The sequence below is a fragment of the Chanodichthys erythropterus genome, chromosome 24 (assembly GCF_024489055.1).
Source record: "Chanodichthys erythropterus isolate Z2021 chromosome 24, ASM2448905v1, whole genome shotgun sequence".
Classification (NCBI taxonomy): Eukaryota; Metazoa; Chordata; class Actinopteri; order Cypriniformes; family Xenocyprididae; genus Chanodichthys; species Chanodichthys erythropterus.
Window position 1 is genome coordinate 10,840,557 of NC_090244.1, and position 16,829 is coordinate 10,857,385.

The window sequence follows — 16,829 nt, forward strand, 5'->3', positions numbered from 1 at the left end:
ATCTCCAATGAACTTGATTTGAGACATGAGAGTATGGCTGCATCCCATAAACTGTCTGTACTAGCATATATAGCATGCAAAATTAGATGCAACACAAATAATTGTATACTGAATGAAGGATTGTATGTTGAATGATTGTATCCTAAATGAAGGATTCTCAATAGCAACCTGTGTGTGTGTTACTTCAAGAGAACAACCATACATGTGTTTTATTTTCTTATTTTCTTTTTATGATTTAATTTTAAAAATCGTGTATAATCATTAGCCATTTATGTAGCTTTCTATTGATTGACCATTTATTCATATTATTATTATTTGATTTACATCATTTATAATTTGATCATTTATGTGTCATTTTATGTTTTAATATTTTATATCTATACATTCCTTTCAATTGTTGTTTAATCCTATGATTGTGTGGTTTCAAGGGAGGTTTGTCTTCATAGAAGAGACAAAAGAATGTTGAATGACGATGTTGTGAAGCAGTAATTTTCCATTGCTTGTCATTGGTATAATAACACTTGTTGGATTTGTACTGGTTAGATTAAATCTGAGCATTGAAACATTTGAAACTAAGATTATTCTATAAACTGTGCTCCTTTTAATATCATTACTTTTACTCCTGCTTCAGGCTGAAAAAAGAATTTTGGGTTCAACACAAAATTTTATGAAATTATGTCCAATACTAGTTTCTTTTTTTATACAAAAGTATGTATTCAAAACTGCTTGTTTTGTGGGGGGAAATCATGTACTACAGATTTACTTAAATAAAATTCCTGTGTATTAAGGATGATTGGGGCAGTTTTTTCCACCTTGTCTATTCTCAGAACGTCCCACTGAGCAAATTACGTCCAGAAGACGTCTTTTTGAGGTCTTGTCTCAGGTTGAAAAGACGTCCACTGAGGGGCCAGAATGAAAGTTTTTATGACGTCTTTTTTTGACGTCTTCTGGACATCCGATATAGACGAACACGCAGAATCACCAAAGGAGAAAAATCACAATTTTTAAGCCACCATCGTGGAGATGAGTGTTTGCTTTAGTTGGGCTCTTGACCCTTGACTTATTAATATTAGAGTTTATTTGGGCTGTTTTAACTGCGTCATAACAGCCAGACAACTGTACTGAATAAAGGGTGTAACCCTGGGGCAAAAATAATTCCTACTTTACATCTTTGACTCCCTCTAAGGCTGTGGCTGAAATCAACTGTAGTTCTTGTGTTTTTGCTCATCTGTTTATTTCTTCTTACCTTCAGTGAATCTGCTTGATAACTTAATGCTGAGATGATGCTATAAATTATATATAATATATCTGTGTGCCAGATGTGGGCCGGATCTGGGCTGACATAAAGTTGCTATCTGGGATAAGATCTCGTAACCGAATAAAACCGACTGATATCGAGATCTCGTAACCCAGCAAAACCATCCTTCATTGAGATCTTGTAACCAAAAAAAAAAACAACTGTCATTAAAATTGCATAAAAGGACAAAACATACTGTATTGAGATCTCATTACAGACCGTTACCTGCAATACTGGCAGTCATTGAGACCTCATAACAAAATTAAACTGACCGTCATTGAGACCTCATAAACCAACAAAAACAACCATCAATGAGATCTCTTAACCAAATAAAACCGACTGTCATTGAGATCTGGTAACTGAATGAAACCAACCGTCATTGAGATCTCATAACCCAGCAAAACCAACCGTCGTTGAGATCTCGTGACCAAAAAAACCTACCGTCACTGAGATCTTGTAACCAGAGGTGGGAAGTCCAGGGATCAGAGAATAAAAGTCCTGCCATATTTTTATTCCACCCACTGAAGCATTAATGAGATAAATAAGTGTTTAATTGAGTGATGATTGACCATTATTGAAGACACCTGATGTTAACAAGCAGAATCACCAAAGGAGAAAATCAAAATTTTTAAGTTACCATCATCGAGGTCAGGGTTTGATTTAGTTGAGCTCTTGACCCTTGACTTTTTAATATTAGATTTAGTTTGGGCATTTATAACTGCGTTAAAACCAACCAGATAAGAAAAGTTAAAAGATGATCAGGTGGTGTTGGTTATGTTTTCACATAGTCACTGAACTTATTTAGAGCCCAATCTTATAGTGATGTGTCGTTCTCGAACGATTCGTTCATTTTGAACAAATCTTTAATGTGACTCGGGAAGAACGAGTCGTCTCGGGGGGTGATTCGTTCAGTCGCGCATGTGCAATATTCTACAGGTTCTGTACTGCTAGTAGTAGTTCACCTGATGATTCAATTGATTTGTTCATTTCATGAGTCTTTCGGGTTTTGAGTTGTTCCTTAATCACGTGACAGACCCATACGCGACCAATGCATTCTGAGCCGGAAAGAGAATTGATTAGTTCTTTTTATGAGTCTTTCGGGTTTTTGAGTCGTTCCTTAATCACGTGACAGACCCATACGCTATGCTGTGTGACCCAAGCACATTATATTTATTAGTAAATAACGTTAACTCTCCAGTTTTGTTTGAGTTTGTTACAACTGTTAAAGCTGAAGTTATCATAACCTTGATGTTTTAAACTAACATTAATAATTCAAATTCAAAATGTTATTTGCTTTTAATTTATGTCATTATGTCCTTTTTGAGCAATCTTCTTATACATATATTAGACTAATATGTCAAGTCTGCCTAGGAAAAGCAATTATTATAACAGCAAACTCAAAATTGGAGTAAAAATGAACAAACTAGGCTATAAATACTTTGTATTGTAGGCTTGGATTATTATATTATTATATAGCCTAGTGTTTATTTACAGATAGACAGTCAAAAAGATAATTTAATCAATACTTTATTTATAACAGGGCTTTATTTATTTATAATAACACACCACAGATCCTCAAGAAACAGTAACAAAAACAGTGACAGAAATGTCAGAAATAGCGTATGGGTCTGTCACGTGATTAAGGAACGAATCAAAACCCGAAAGACTCATGAAGAGAACTAATCAATTCTCTTTCCGGCTCAGAATGCGTTGGTTTAGCATGGGACTGCCTGTCACGTGATTAAGGAATGACTTAAACCCGAAGACTTGTCAGACAAGAGGTGAGGTGAGCTTAATCAGCTTGTCATAAACTGAAGACCCAGGTAAAGAATGAATTAATCATTTCTGAATCTTATAGCATTGTAGTTTTGTATTGTTTGTAGTGTGATCAACGTTTGCATAAGTAGTAGATGTGTTGGGGAAGTAACACGTAACATTTTAATTACATTTTGCTAAAATGAACGAAATGACTCAAAAAAAGATTCGTTCATTTTGTTGAACGAGACTCAAAAGTCAGAGTCAGTAAAATGATCCGAACTTCCCATCACTACAATCTTAGCTATATTTACATTATTGATTACAGCAGCACTGTGATTCTACAGAAGATCAACTTTATCAATACAAAAATATATATCTTTTAAAGTTCTGATTTAAAAAAAAAAACAGTTTTAGTCAAACACACAGAAATCAAGAATCAGTCTGTGAATCTCAACAGTGGTGAGAGTAATAAAGCATGTTGCAATGCATTCTGGGTGCCACCAATCAAAATTCATCCATGCCTCCCATCATGCATTGCTGCATGAATAAATTATGAGCTGAATTGTCTTAGTAATTTTCTTTATTCTCACTATTTAAATTTTGCTGTTTTTCTGTGACTTTTTAGTAGCTTGTTTTCTAATGTTCAGAGTTGATCTGTTGATCAGAATATGTTGCTTGTCACCGTTGTTGAGATTCATACGCTGATTCTTGATGTCTGTGTGTGCCTAAAACAATCCTTTATTTTGTGATATGGACAACATTCAAAAAAAATTGTGTTGATAAAGTCAATCTTCTGCTGTAGAATCACAGTGCTGCTGTAATCAATAATGTAAGCCTAACTAAGATTGGGCTCTAAATGAGTTCAGATCAAATTATGATTATGTGCAAACATAACCAACACCACCTGACCATCTTTTGTCTTTGCTTGTCTGGTTGTTTTAATGCAGTTAAAATTGCCCAAGCTAAATCTAATATTAAAAAGACAAGGGTCAAGAGCTCAACTAAAGCAAACCCTGACCTCTGTGATGGTAACTTAAAAATTGTGATTTTCTCCTTTGGTGATTCTGCTTGTTATCATCAGGTGTCTTCAATAATGGTCAATCATCACTCAATTAATCACTTATTTATCTCATTAATGCTTCAGTGGGCGGAATAAAAATATGGCCTGACCCCTGGACTTCCCACCTCTGAGGCCTACAACATACAGTAGCAGTTCTGGAACTTTTCTCTTCACACTCTGGGATCTCAAGTTTATTTTTATGAAAAATAGCGCCAGGTCGTATGCAATAAAATTATGGCACAAATGCTAAAATGAACTTTGATTGAAAAATTAATTTTGATTGAGCAAATTAAAAGGACTTTCTTTTTGCAGCAGTGTCATACATGATAACGACCATCGACTATAAGGTATTAAACTGATGAGATCGCATTTTGTCTCTTGCCAGTAGCTTAGGCCTATGTGACGTTATAGTACTGACAGAAAGTGTGGAGTTTGCAGCAAAGTTTTTATTAAAGTTATAGAAAAGGTGAGTTAAAAAAAAACACTGTCAGAGAAGTGAAATTTATTGTAATAACCAAAAAATAATAAAATTAGACAAAACACTCCAAAAGTCTCACAGTCGCATAATGATATAGCGCAACAAATTAGTTTAACCACTGCTCATATTTTGAGATTTTCTGCATGCTGTGCAATTTCGACTGACATAAACTATAAACTACAGCATATGATAGGCTACTGCATTTTTCTCTTAGCTGAATATAAAAGACCATCAGTTGAAGGTGTTATATGCTAACAGATAACCATCATTATACATGTAAAGTCTCCTATCAACAGGATTGTAGTTGAGATTGGCTATTCCAGCAGAAACCTTCTCAAAAGGCAAAGAAAGAGTGTTTATCTCTTGGCCAGTGGTTGTATCGAAAGCATAAAACACCTCTTCTTGGTAAGTGCTAACAAAGCGTGTAGCGTACAGGACCCCGCACACCATAAACGTGCTGGTGACAGACCTCTTAAAGAGATGTGTCTTCCAGGTATGTGTGATATTGAGCTCCAGCGGATCTAAGCGGCTCACAACAATGTTGCCGTGGTTCTCCTCTGTGGCATATATCACCCACACAGCGTCTTGATCAGCTTCCAGGTCGATGTCTGTCCAGTCACGGCAGCTGTAGTAGCAGAAAGGGAACTTGTTGTTGATTCCGGCACCATCCAGTTTGACACGCTTGGTTGCTTTTGTCGCAATGTTGAAGCTGCAGATTGCAGCGGTGCTGTAGCATTGGTAAAATACGGTATTGTCGTACAGTATAGTGCCAGAGCCCTGAACAGCATTTGTGTGGCTGTAGGATGATGCTATGTATTCATCCTTGTAGTTCTTGCTGGCCATGAAATCTTCGTACGAGTTGTACACCCTGATTGTGTTTCCGTGCTTGTTTCCACTCACCAGACAGTGTTCCCAATAAACTTCCTTGCTGTTCAGTTTGGCATCCCTACCCCAAGCACCTGAGATATAAGAACTGTGGATGGAATTGAGCTTGGTGACAACTGGAGAACTTATGTTGGACATAATACGCTGATGACAAGTGCCTGCAAGTGGAATTACATTAATTTGTCATATGTTCAGTAATCAGATAAACATATTTCATGAAAAAAACAAACCAATTTTCACCTTACTGTTGAAGACATCGATGAAGACATAATTTCTCCACTCACTGAGAGTCGTGTACTTACTTCTGAAGTCTTCAGGTATAGTTTTGCAGGTCTGTGCTCTGTTGTTGAGGTAGCGTAGCCTCGTTTTCATTGTCTCTAGATTGAAGACATCGCTTTTGTACATTTTCTGGATCTCCTTCTTTGCATTAGTCAACTGAGAGAAACAGAAACATTGTCACCATATCATTGAATCAATTCGGAAATCTGTTTTTTGTATTCCATTTTTTGGCGAATGTTTTCAATTAATCTATTTTCAATTCATGGAACTTCAATGAGGAGTTAACCGTAATCAGAAGTCATTTTCTGCCACTTTTGTTTTTGGATACAATGCAGACTAAACATGAGCTTCATGCAGCAGCAGTTATCATTAACAATGACTTAAATTTAAGAGTTTCTCACACAAAACTATCATATTCAGAAGACTTGTAGCAACCATTGTCATTGTTAAAAGGGCTCGATGTAGGAATAGGAATGACAGCCAGTGGTCGAAATAGGTACTGCAGTCCAAATTCAAAATATTGTTTGCCCCACCCCCTCCTTCAAAGACGCGGGTTGCCAGCTTGAGGATGTGCAACAAGAGGTAGCGCAAATGACAATGAAAGCCGAGGATTTACACACTGTAAGCTGATGAGTTGATTTATCTGTTTTAAAATGCTGTCGTTCATAGAGATTTTTAGATGGATACAGAGGCTTTTTAGGTCAGGTAGAATTTGCAATTCTCTGACCCAGTTTGTTTGCTGGTTTCCATGCATGGAAACCAGCAAACAAACTGGGAACAAAAGCGTATTGTAGCCATGTTTCCTAAATATCTGCAAACATATTGGGGTATTTTTATGCTTTATTAAAATGAAAATCTTACATATAGCCCTTTTAAATAAAACTACCAAAAATTGTTATTGGTATTGAATTAAAACTGATCAAAACTGAAGCACTAAATAAAATAATACTGGTGGTGACAAATCATGTGGACTACTTTTATGGTGCTTTTTCATGTTGTTTGGTTGTTTGGGGCCTCATTCATAAAATGTTGCACCGTCCTAAATTTGATCTTGCGATCATTTCTCAGATGTGCGTATAAGTGTGATTCATAGAATAAACGTACGCACAGAAAACGAGCGTACGCCTCTCTTTAAGATGTGAAATCTATAAATCGCAAATGATCTTGAATGGTTTCAGTTCTCCGCCTTTTAAACGACACCTAATTAATGTCATTTACATATGAAAGATCAGCAGTCATCGTCCAAATCCTTTAATTTAGAATTGTGGGCTGCAAGAATAGCTTATTTACAAAAACCTGCAGTACACTGACAAAGAAAATTTCATATGTCTGCTCAGACCCTGATGTGGCGCTAAAAACTTTTCCATGTCAAAAACCGTTTTTCTAAATACAGTGGCATGAAAAAGTATGTGAACCACTTGCAGAATCTGTGAAAATGAGAATTATTTTAATAAAATAAGAGGGATAATAAAAATTGCATGTTATTTTTTGTTTAGTACTGTCCTGAGTAAGATATTTTACATAAAAATGTTTGCATTTAGTTCACAAGACAAAACAATAGCTGAATTTATTAAAATTACCCCATTCATAAGTATGTGAACCATTGATTCTCAACACTGTGTGGTTACCTGATGATATACGACTGTTTTTTTTTTGTTTTTTTTCTGATGGTTGTTCATGAGTCTCTTGTTTGTTCTGAGCAGTAAAAATGAGCTCTGTTCTTCAGAAAAATCCTCCAGCTCCTGCAGATTCATCAATTTTCAAGCATTTTTGCATATTTGAACCCTTTCCAGCAGTGACTGAATTTGAGATCTGTGTTTTCATACTGAGGACAACTGAGGGACTCAAACACAACTATTAAAAGAGGTTCAAACATTCACTGATGCTCCAGAAGGAAACACGATGCATTAAGAGCCGAGGGGTGAAAACTTTTGAACAGGATGAAGATTTCACAATTTTTCTTATTTTGTTTAAATATCATTGTTTTTCATTTAGTACTGCCTTTCGGAACCAACAGAAGATACTTGCATGTTTCCCGGCAGAAAATTAAGTACAATTTACCTTGATCTTCGAATTCCAAAAGTTTTCACCCCTCAGCTCTTAATGCATCGTGTTTCCTTCTGGAGCATCAGTGAATGTTTGAACCTCTTTTAATAGTTGTGTTTGAGTCCCTCAATTGTCCTCAGTATGAAAACACAGATCTCAAAATCAAACAGTCACTGCTGGAAAGGGTTCAAACATGCAGATGCTGGAAAACTGAAGAATTTTTGGGATTTTTCTGAAGAACAGAGCTCAGTTTAACTGCTCAGGACAAACAAGAGACTCATGAACAACCATCACAAAACATAAAAACAGTCGTGGATCATCAGGTAACCACACAGTATTGAGAATCAATGGTTCACATACTTATGAATGGGGTTATTTTAATAAATTCAGCTATTGTTTTGTCTTGTGAACTAAATGCAAAAATCTTTTATATAAAATATCTTACTCAGGACAGTACTAAACAAAAAATAACATGCATTTTTTATTATTCCTCTTATTTTCACAGATTCTGCAAGGGGTTCACATACTTTTTCATGCCACTGTATGAGCGCTGGCGTGGATTTAAGCGTACGCACACTCTAAGATCAAATCTGTGCATATACGCACGCTTTATAAACGAGGCCCCTGGTGACTATTTTAAGGAAGATTTACCTCTTTCAGAAGGTCATTGGTCTCTTTGCTGGGGCTTTTCTTGTGAGCATCACTGGCAGTATAATAGATTTCGTCAACTTCCTTCATCAGCTGTTGCAGGTGAAGGGCGTTGTACAGGCCGTTTGTGTTCAGATACTCGAACGGTTTCAGGCGGGCTGTGATGTCCTTAAGAGCGCGTTCCATCTTTGGCAGTTGTACATTTCTGTTCTTCACCTGAAAGTTACAATGCAAATGAGTTCACTGACATACTTCAAGAATGAATCTACAGTATGACTTTAAAGGATCTCACCTTTGTCTGAAACTTTTCAAGGTTGTTCTCACAGGTCTGGACTTGTTTTGCGACTCCCTCGAACTTCACAGTGGGGAAAGCCCAGAGAGAGCTGCTTAATTCACACACACAGGAACCATCCTTCTGTTCACCTGTAATTCTCTGAGCCTGGACAGTCGCCTGATTACACACAACATGATACAATAATTTCATCCTATTGTTTACTACATTTACTTTCTTGGTGTCGTTGTGGGTTTTGTTTCTTTTGCAGTTGTAAGCTGTAAGGACCTTTTGAAATAACTGAAATAACCGTGTGTTTACCTGAAAATAATTGTACATCTTAGAACATTGATCAACCAATCAGATTTGAGCATTCAACAGCGCTGTAGTTAGGGTTGTAACGGTATGAGATTTCCACGGTATGATAACCGTCTGAGTAAATATCACGGTATCACAGTATACGGTATTAAACAATCAATAATTATTTATACCATCAATTCAAATGACCAATAATTTAATTAAAATGTTTGTTTTCTTTATTCAGATTTCAATAATAAAAAACAATCAAATACATTTAATAAATGATTATGGATTAGAAGATCTTTTATTAATAATTAAAATTCAAAATTCTGCTTTGACTTCATTCTTCTTTATTTTTTAATACAAATATTATCAAAAATGATGTCAATGAAATTAACTTTTTAATTATTATTTTGACAAGTACATTCTATTTAACAATTATAATAAATTTCAGTTTCGAGTTAAAAACTTCGGGTTAAAAAGCGGTCTTTTATTTTGACGGGATGTAATGAAGAGCTTTGAGTTTCAGTGTATTTGACAATGGTTTTTCTCAAATAAAATGATGAAATGCTCATTAAGCGCTATCTCAGAGCAACCTTGAATATGTTTGTGTTCATGTCCTCTGATAACGAGACTTCAGCTTCAAACACTGAAAAAACAATAAGAGCGTCGCGCATACTTAAGTATGTAGTACAGGAAACAGCGCAGCTCATTCACACAGGCAGACACGCAAAACAAACGGATATATTAATACAGCAGTCTTTTTGCGCTTTAATATTCACAGAGCCCGCCTAGGCCATTTGATTTTTAGTACAGCTCTGCTTTCGTTTTATTCATCAGTCCAACAAATTGCGCGTTTTTACCTGACATTGCTGCGTTATACTGTACATTCCATTTTCATGACTGGATCCCGGGATTCCCTCTCCATCACGCACATCATACGACCTAAGTTATAAACGGAACATACCTGCATCTACACGGATGGTGTTCTCGAATATAGGTGAACATGTTCGATGTGTTTCCTCCTTTTGCAGGTAGGCCTACTTTGCGCCCACATTGTTTTTGGATATCTACACTCGAGGACAGCCCCGCGTTTGTTTAAAGTATTCCCATACTACAAATTGTAACTTATTTTTCAACGGGGCATAGAGAGGTAGCAACTTCTGTCTCTGACATTGTCTGCTGTATGTGTGGGTGTGGAGCAAGTTTAGAGTAGTGAAGTGGAAAGTTGTTGTCTATGCGCAAGTGAAATTCTGCGTCTTATTATTATTGTTTTTTTTTTACAATACCGTAAATAAGCAAATGTACACGATATGATAATCGTACGTGTTCATACCGTGAGATACCGTCATACCGGTATATCGTTACAACCCTAGCTGTAGTATAGTGAGATCTGTTATATAACCACTGCAATATGTACATGTAGATAAATTAAATAAATATAAATAAACAATAATGTATATTTATCTTTATATAATAAAGATATATAGACATATGCAGTTCATTTAACTAACATATTCAAATTCATTTTATTCCATTAAAAAAACATTCCAGTTAAGACAGATAAAAGAAGGGACTTACTGTGACTGTGAGGACCAACAAGTAGGAGAGCATGTTGAGCAAATGACCCCGAAAGGCTAAAAGTCTTGCTTTAAACAACACAATCATTTTGATGTTGCAAAAACTTAAAGCATTACAAAAGAATTTTGTAAGACAAAAACACATCTCTCAACAAATCTGCAATTTCACCATTATGGTCAGACAGTGAGGCAAAACAAATGTTGAAAGTTTGACAATTCATGATAGGCAAAGCGTGAATTTTCCATTACTCATGGATCAACTGAAGGTGTTCACAAAGATAAGATTGCAACAAACTGTTTCACCTAAAGAAATGAAAAAAAATCATTATTTCACAATAATGATTTGGCTTTAAAACTCTGCTGTTGCTACCAATCATTGTTTATTATAAGGTCCCCTTTCTACCTTCAGACATGAGTCAGTCTAATATATTCATTTTTTTTATCCTCATTCCTCTAACTTTCCCTCAGGTAAGAAAAAATCAATACTATATAAAAATTGTTTTTTGTGTCATGACTATAAAATACAAAATGACATGTTTTTGCTTGTTTTATATCATTTAATTTTCTGTCATTAGGTCATCACACAGTCAGCGAAAGGGAAGGACTGCGTGTGCGATCTAAAAAATTCAGATCCCGTTTTCCCTATGAATAAACTAAAGAAAGTAGAGACCGATGCCTTACAATGCACTGGGACCATCACTTCAGAAAAGGTAGGGTGGAAAAAAAAAATCTCTATCATTTTATCTGTTGTTCAAATATATTCTAAATAACTAAATGAAATGAAATTAAAATGAGTTGTGTTAATGTAAATATCTGCAGATGACAGAATTAGACAGACTTGTGCTGGGTCTACAACAACGCATCAAGCAGCTGGAGGACAACGTGGTCATGCTAGAAAAGGAGGATAACAAGAATATTTATGGGGCCGTGTCTCTGCGCATCATTGAGTTAGAGATTGCCGAGATTCAGGACCTCGTCGACAAACTCAACAGGACCACCAAAAATTACCAGCATCTCAGTGTACAGACTGCAGCTCAGGTGACTTGCATTATTATTATTTTCTAATATTCTTTTGTGTTTCTGTAATAATAGCGTTTTGCATAAATTAAATAATATTCAAGTTTTAATAGGTGCATCTGTTGTCTTAAAAATAATACTTGTACGAGAAAGCACTAAATAAAGTAACACAATTTTAAATAATAATAATTGTAAAAAGGAAATAAAAATCAATGTACTTGAAAATAAATATTTTAAATAAAACTAAAACTAATTATGGCATAAAAACAACCTCAAAAACTATAAAAATGAGTAGTATACAGGTAAAAATAATAATAAATGTGATATTTTTCTTAAAGCTTGAGGATATGAAAGACACAATGGCGGAGCTGGAGAAGTTCGACAACATGCTGGTGATAAAGAAAGATCGAGAGAACCAGCGCATTAAGAGGGAACTGGAACAGTGTAAAGAAGAGATCAAGGCCACGGCACCACCTCCTACACTTCCCCCAGGTATGCTAAAGATCCCAATAATCCCTTAAAGGATTAGTTCACTTTCAAATAAAATGTTCCTGATAATTTACTCACCCCCATGTCATCCAAGATGTTCATGTCTTTCATTCTTCAGTCGAAAAGAAATTAAGGTTTTTGATGAAAACATTCCAGGATTATTCTCCTTACACTGTTAGCCCGGATAAGTTGAATTTACTTTTAAAAATTTGAGGAATATGGTTGCCCTAAAAAAATTAAGTAATGATTAAGTAATGTGAACTTAATAATTCAAGTTCATTTAACTTAAAATGTTTTGTAATATCAATTACTTTGTAGTTATTACAACTAGTATATTTAAGTTCAATGTACTAAGCAAGTTAACTTGCCACCAATCAAAATTCATCCATGCCTCCCATCATGCATTGCTGCATGAATAAATTATGAGCTGAATTGTCTTAGTAATTTTCTTTATTCTCACTATTTAAATTTTGCTGTTTTTCTGTGACTTTTTAGTAGCTTGTTTTCTAATGTTCAGAGTTGATCTGTTTATCAGAACATGTTGCTTGTCACCGTCGTTGAGATTCACAGGCTGATTCTTGATGTCTGTATGTGCCTAAACTATATATATATATATTTTTTTTGTGTGATAAGGACAACTTAAAAAAAAAAAATTGTATTATAGAAGTTGATCCTCCGCTGTAGAATCACAGTGTTTCTGTAATCAATAATGTAAATCTAACTCAGAGATTCAGATCAATTATGATTATGTGAAAACATAACCAACACCACCTGATCATCTTTTAACTTTGCTTGTCTGGTTGGTTTTATTGCAGTTAAAACTGCCCAAACAAAATCTAATATTAAAAAGTTAAAGGTCAAGAGCTCAACTAAATCAAACCCTGACCATCGATGATGATAACTTAAAAATTCCTTTGGTGAAAAACTATAAAAAGGTAAATGTTAGGAAAAAATGTCTGTAGAACAGCCAAAACAAATGTTCCAACTGTTCATCAACAGCTCTTTGAATTCACACACACCACGACAAAATGGCGTCATTACCTGCCGCAAACCAGTGTGTAGGAGGCGTGGTCAGGAGAAAAACTTCATAATTTAAGTGCATTTAATTTACATTTATTAACACATTCAAATACACCCACAAATTAGTAGAATTTACTTATATTTTATAAGTAATGCAACCAAACTTAAATATTTTAAGTATATTGTAATTATATTTTTAAGTAAATATAAAATCCGGGCTAAGAGTGTATAGTGGACTTCAATGGGCACCAAACAGTTGAAGGTCAAAATTCCAGTTTCAGTACAGCTTCAAAGAGCTTTAAACGATACCAGACGAGGAATAAGGGTCTTATCTAGCGAAACGATAGGTCATTTTCTAAAAAAAAACTTACTTTCTTCAAAAAGCTTACGCCTTCCCTATTCAACTTACGGAACAAACACAGTGCCAGTTCCATTTTTTCCATAAGTAGACTTGATCGTTTGTTTATATAAAGCATATACATTTACATTTTTTTTCGAAAAGACCGATTGTTTCGCAAGATAAGAAACGAAAGCCCTTTGAAGCTGCACTGAAACTGTAATTGTGACCTTCAACCATTTGGTGCCCATTGAAGTCCACTATAAGGAGAATAATCCTGGAATGTTTTCATCAAAAACCTTTATTTCTTTTCAACTGAAGAAAGAAGGACATGGAGTGAGTAAATTATCAGGAACATTTTATTTGAAAGTGAACTAATCCTTTAACTCAAGCTTCCTGAGCTTTTTCATTATTAATCTCAGCAGAAATCCACTCAATTTCTTTTTCTCCTTTATCTTTGTAGCCCGCTGTGGTCTGGGCCGTTTGGTCAGTGTGGCAGGACCTAGAACGTATTCCCTCACGGTGTACAGCACCTCTTATCCTTACGGTGCTTGGGGTCGAGATGCAAAGCCGGCTCCAGGAGACGAGAACAAGTACTGGCTGGTGGTGCTGTCAAGCAGTAATGTGTATGGTCACTTTGTCCGCCAATACGGTACTTTGAGTACTCTTTTATTAGGTATAGGACCAAAAGATACTTATATATCAAGCTCCAACCCCACAACAAACACAATTCAGGGCTCAAACATGGTCATGTATGGTAATATGCTCTACTATAACTGTTACTACACATACTCCGTATGTCAGTTCAACATGACGACTCGTGCTGTCAGTACTGTGGCTTTACCTAAAGATGCAGGTTACAACAACAAGTTTCCTTTCGCACACCTCGGCACCACGTATATCTATACAGATATGGATTTTGCCACAGATGAATTTGGGGTTTATGTTATATACGCGTCCACAAGCAACTTCGGAAATATAATTATCAGTAAACTTGAGACTAGCAACCCGCCTGCTTTGAACCAAACATGGTCCACTTCTCTTCACAAAAGGACCGTCACAAACACCTTCATGGTGTGTGGTGTGCTTTATGCTACTCGTTACGTGGATAAAGATACAGAAGAGATTTTTTACTCTTATGACACCAAAACCAAAGTAGAGCGCTACGATTTGAAAATTAATATTAAGAAGATGCAGACTAATATTGAGTTTCTAAACTATGACCCCAGAGATCATCTGCTGTATGTCTACAGTGATGCCTACATTCTAACTTATGAGCTCATCTTTCAGTAAATCTCCAATGAGACTTGATTTGAGACATGAGAGTATGGCTGCATCCCATTTCACATACTGTCTGTACTAAATAGCATGCATGATTAGAATTGGTACATTGCAAATGATTGTACATGTCCTAAAGATAGACATTTTAAGTGTGTATTTGCAGGGTTTTTAAGTATGAACCCAATTAACTTTAAGATAATTAAGTTAAATGCTAATGCAAGACAATGACTTTTATTGGTCTACAACTACTAACAGATTACAATTACTTTCAAAGGGTTAGTGGTATCAGTAAAATTAGGTGTCTTTAACTAATATGTGCTAATATTTAAATTAATCGTTTGATACAATACACTTATATATTTTCACATTGTACATAAATTATAAATTTACATTTATAATTACCCCATTTACCTTTCCCTTACCTATTAACCAAACAATACCACCAAACCTGTCTCTAAACTTACCCATATCTCACCTCAGTAGCAGCAAAAGTGTTTTGCAATACAATATGAACATAAGTACATTGTAAGTTCATAGTAGGTAACGACACCTAACATAAAGTGTGACCGGAAATTGTATTGAACTTTGTAGTATTATGTGTAATTGCTAGTGTCCTATCTTATTATACATTCAAAAATATATACATTCCCATCACCAGTGAAATTTACTATGTAGAAGTATGTTAATTGAAATGCAGCCTATGGATTCTTTTCACACTGCATACATCTAAGCTTTGTTACATGAGGTGAAGAAATTCACAAATGTATTGCATATTGTGTTTCTTGAAATAAATTACAGCAAAGTCTATAAAGTGTGTGTGCTGGATTACTACTGCAGACAAATATTACATATATGACACAAGCCAAGTTATAACATAAAAAGTCATAATTATGACAAGAACATTCATGACACTATATCTCATAATTATGACTTGCAAATCTTTTCTTATGTGGCAGAAATAGGCTTCCAAAAGCAACTTACCGTTCAAAAGTTTGGGGTCAGTATACGATTTTTTAATGTTTTAAAGGAAGTATCTTCTGCTCACCAAGCCTGGATTTATTTGATTAAAAATACAAACAAAAAACAGTAATATTGTGAAATATTATTCCAATTTAAAACAGCTGTTTTCTATGTTAATATACAGTAAAGTGTAATTTATTCCTGTGACGCAAAGCTGAATTTTCAGCATCATTACTCCAGTCTTCAGTGTCACATGATACTTCGGAAATCATTCTAATATGATGATTTGATGCTCAAGAAACATTTATTATTATTATCAATGTTGAAAACAGTTGTGTACAATTTTTTTTTCAAAATTCTTTGATGAATAGAAAGTTCAAAAGAACAGCATTTATTTAAAATAGAATATTTTCTAACATTATAACTGTCTTTACTGTAACTTTTGATCAGTTTAACTCATCCTTGATGAATAAAAGTATTGATTAATTTTATTTCTATCCCCCAAAAATTAAATTAATATTCTTACTGACCCCAAACTTTTGAACGGTAATGTTTAATGTTACAAAAGATTTAGATTTCAGACAAATGCTGTTCTTTTGAGCTTTCGATTCATCATAGCATCATGAAATAAAAATGTAAATAACTGTTTTCAACATTGATAATAATCATAAATGTTTCTTGATCCTTCAGAAATCTAATATGATGATTTGATGCTCATGTGACACTGAAGACTGGAGTAATGATGCTGAAAATTCAGCTTTGATCACAGGAATAAATTACACTTCACTGTATATTGACATAGAAAACAGCTGTTTTAAATTGGAATAATATTTCACAATATTTCTGTTTTTGTTTGTATTTTTAATCAAATAAATGCAGGCTTGGTGAGCAAAGGATACTTCTTTTAAAACATTAAAAAATCTTACTGACCCCAAACATTTGAACGGAAGTGTATGTATATATATATATATATATATATATATATATATATATATATATATATATATATATATATATATATATATATATATATATATATATATATATATATATAGATACAGTTGCAAGAAAAAGTAGGTGAACCACTTGAAGAGTCTGTGAAAATGTAAAAAATTGTAACAAA

General features: G+C 34.7%; 2 protein-coding genes across 2 annotated transcripts; one reads left to right on the forward strand and one right to left on the reverse strand.

Moving 5' to 3' along the window:
- Window positions 1-4,529: 4,529 nt before the first annotated feature.
- si:ch211-194m7.8 (olfactomedin-4) lies at window positions 4,530-10,636 on the reverse strand. The gene is made up of 5 exons (XM_067380106.1): window positions 10,604-10,636; window positions 8,744-8,902; window positions 8,455-8,667; window positions 5,781-5,913; window positions 4,530-5,636 (listed from the first exon to the last, which is right to left on the reverse strand). The coding sequence occupies exons 1-5, from the start codon at window positions 10,634-10,636 to the stop codon at window positions 4,825-4,827; spliced, it is 1,350 nt and encodes a 449-aa protein (XP_067236207.1). The 3' UTR covers window positions 4,530-4,824.
- Window positions 10,637-10,986: 350 nt separating this feature from the next.
- Window positions 10,987-15,542, forward strand: si:ch211-194m7.5 (olfactomedin-4). The gene is made up of 5 exons (XM_067380118.1): window positions 10,987-11,070; window positions 11,178-11,312; window positions 11,422-11,640; window positions 11,958-12,111; window positions 13,929-15,542. Exons 1-5 carry the CDS (start codon window positions 11,014-11,016, stop codon window positions 14,756-14,758), a joined length of 1,395 nt encoding a protein of 464 aa, XP_067236219.1. The 5' UTR covers window positions 10,987-11,013; the 3' UTR covers window positions 14,759-15,542.
- The last annotated feature ends 1,287 nt before the right edge of the window (window positions 15,543-16,829 follow it).

Coding starts and splice junctions, on each gene's coding strand:
- si:ch211-194m7.8 (XM_067380106.1), bottom strand. CDS start 10,636: ATGCTCTCCTACTTGTTGGTCCTCACAGTCACA. Junction 8,903..10,603: donor TGTTGGTCCTCACAGTCACA/GTAAGTCCCTTC, acceptor GTGTGTAATCAG/GCGACTGTCCAGGCTCAGAG. Junction 5,914..8,454: donor CCAATGACCTTCTGAAAGAG/GTAAATCTTCCT, acceptor TGTTTCTCTCAG/TTGACTAATGCAAAGAAGGA.
- si:ch211-194m7.5 (XM_067380118.1), top strand. CDS start 11,014: ATGAGTCAGTCTAATATATTCATTTTTTTTATCCTCATTCCTCTAACT. Junction 11,071..11,177: donor TTCCTCTAACTTTCCCTCAG/GTAAGAAAAAAT, acceptor TTCTGTCATTAG/GTCATCACACAGTCAGCGAA. Junction 12,112..13,928: donor ACCTCCTACACTTCCCCCAG/GTATGCTAAAGA, acceptor TTATCTTTGTAG/CCCGCTGTGGTCTGGGCCGT.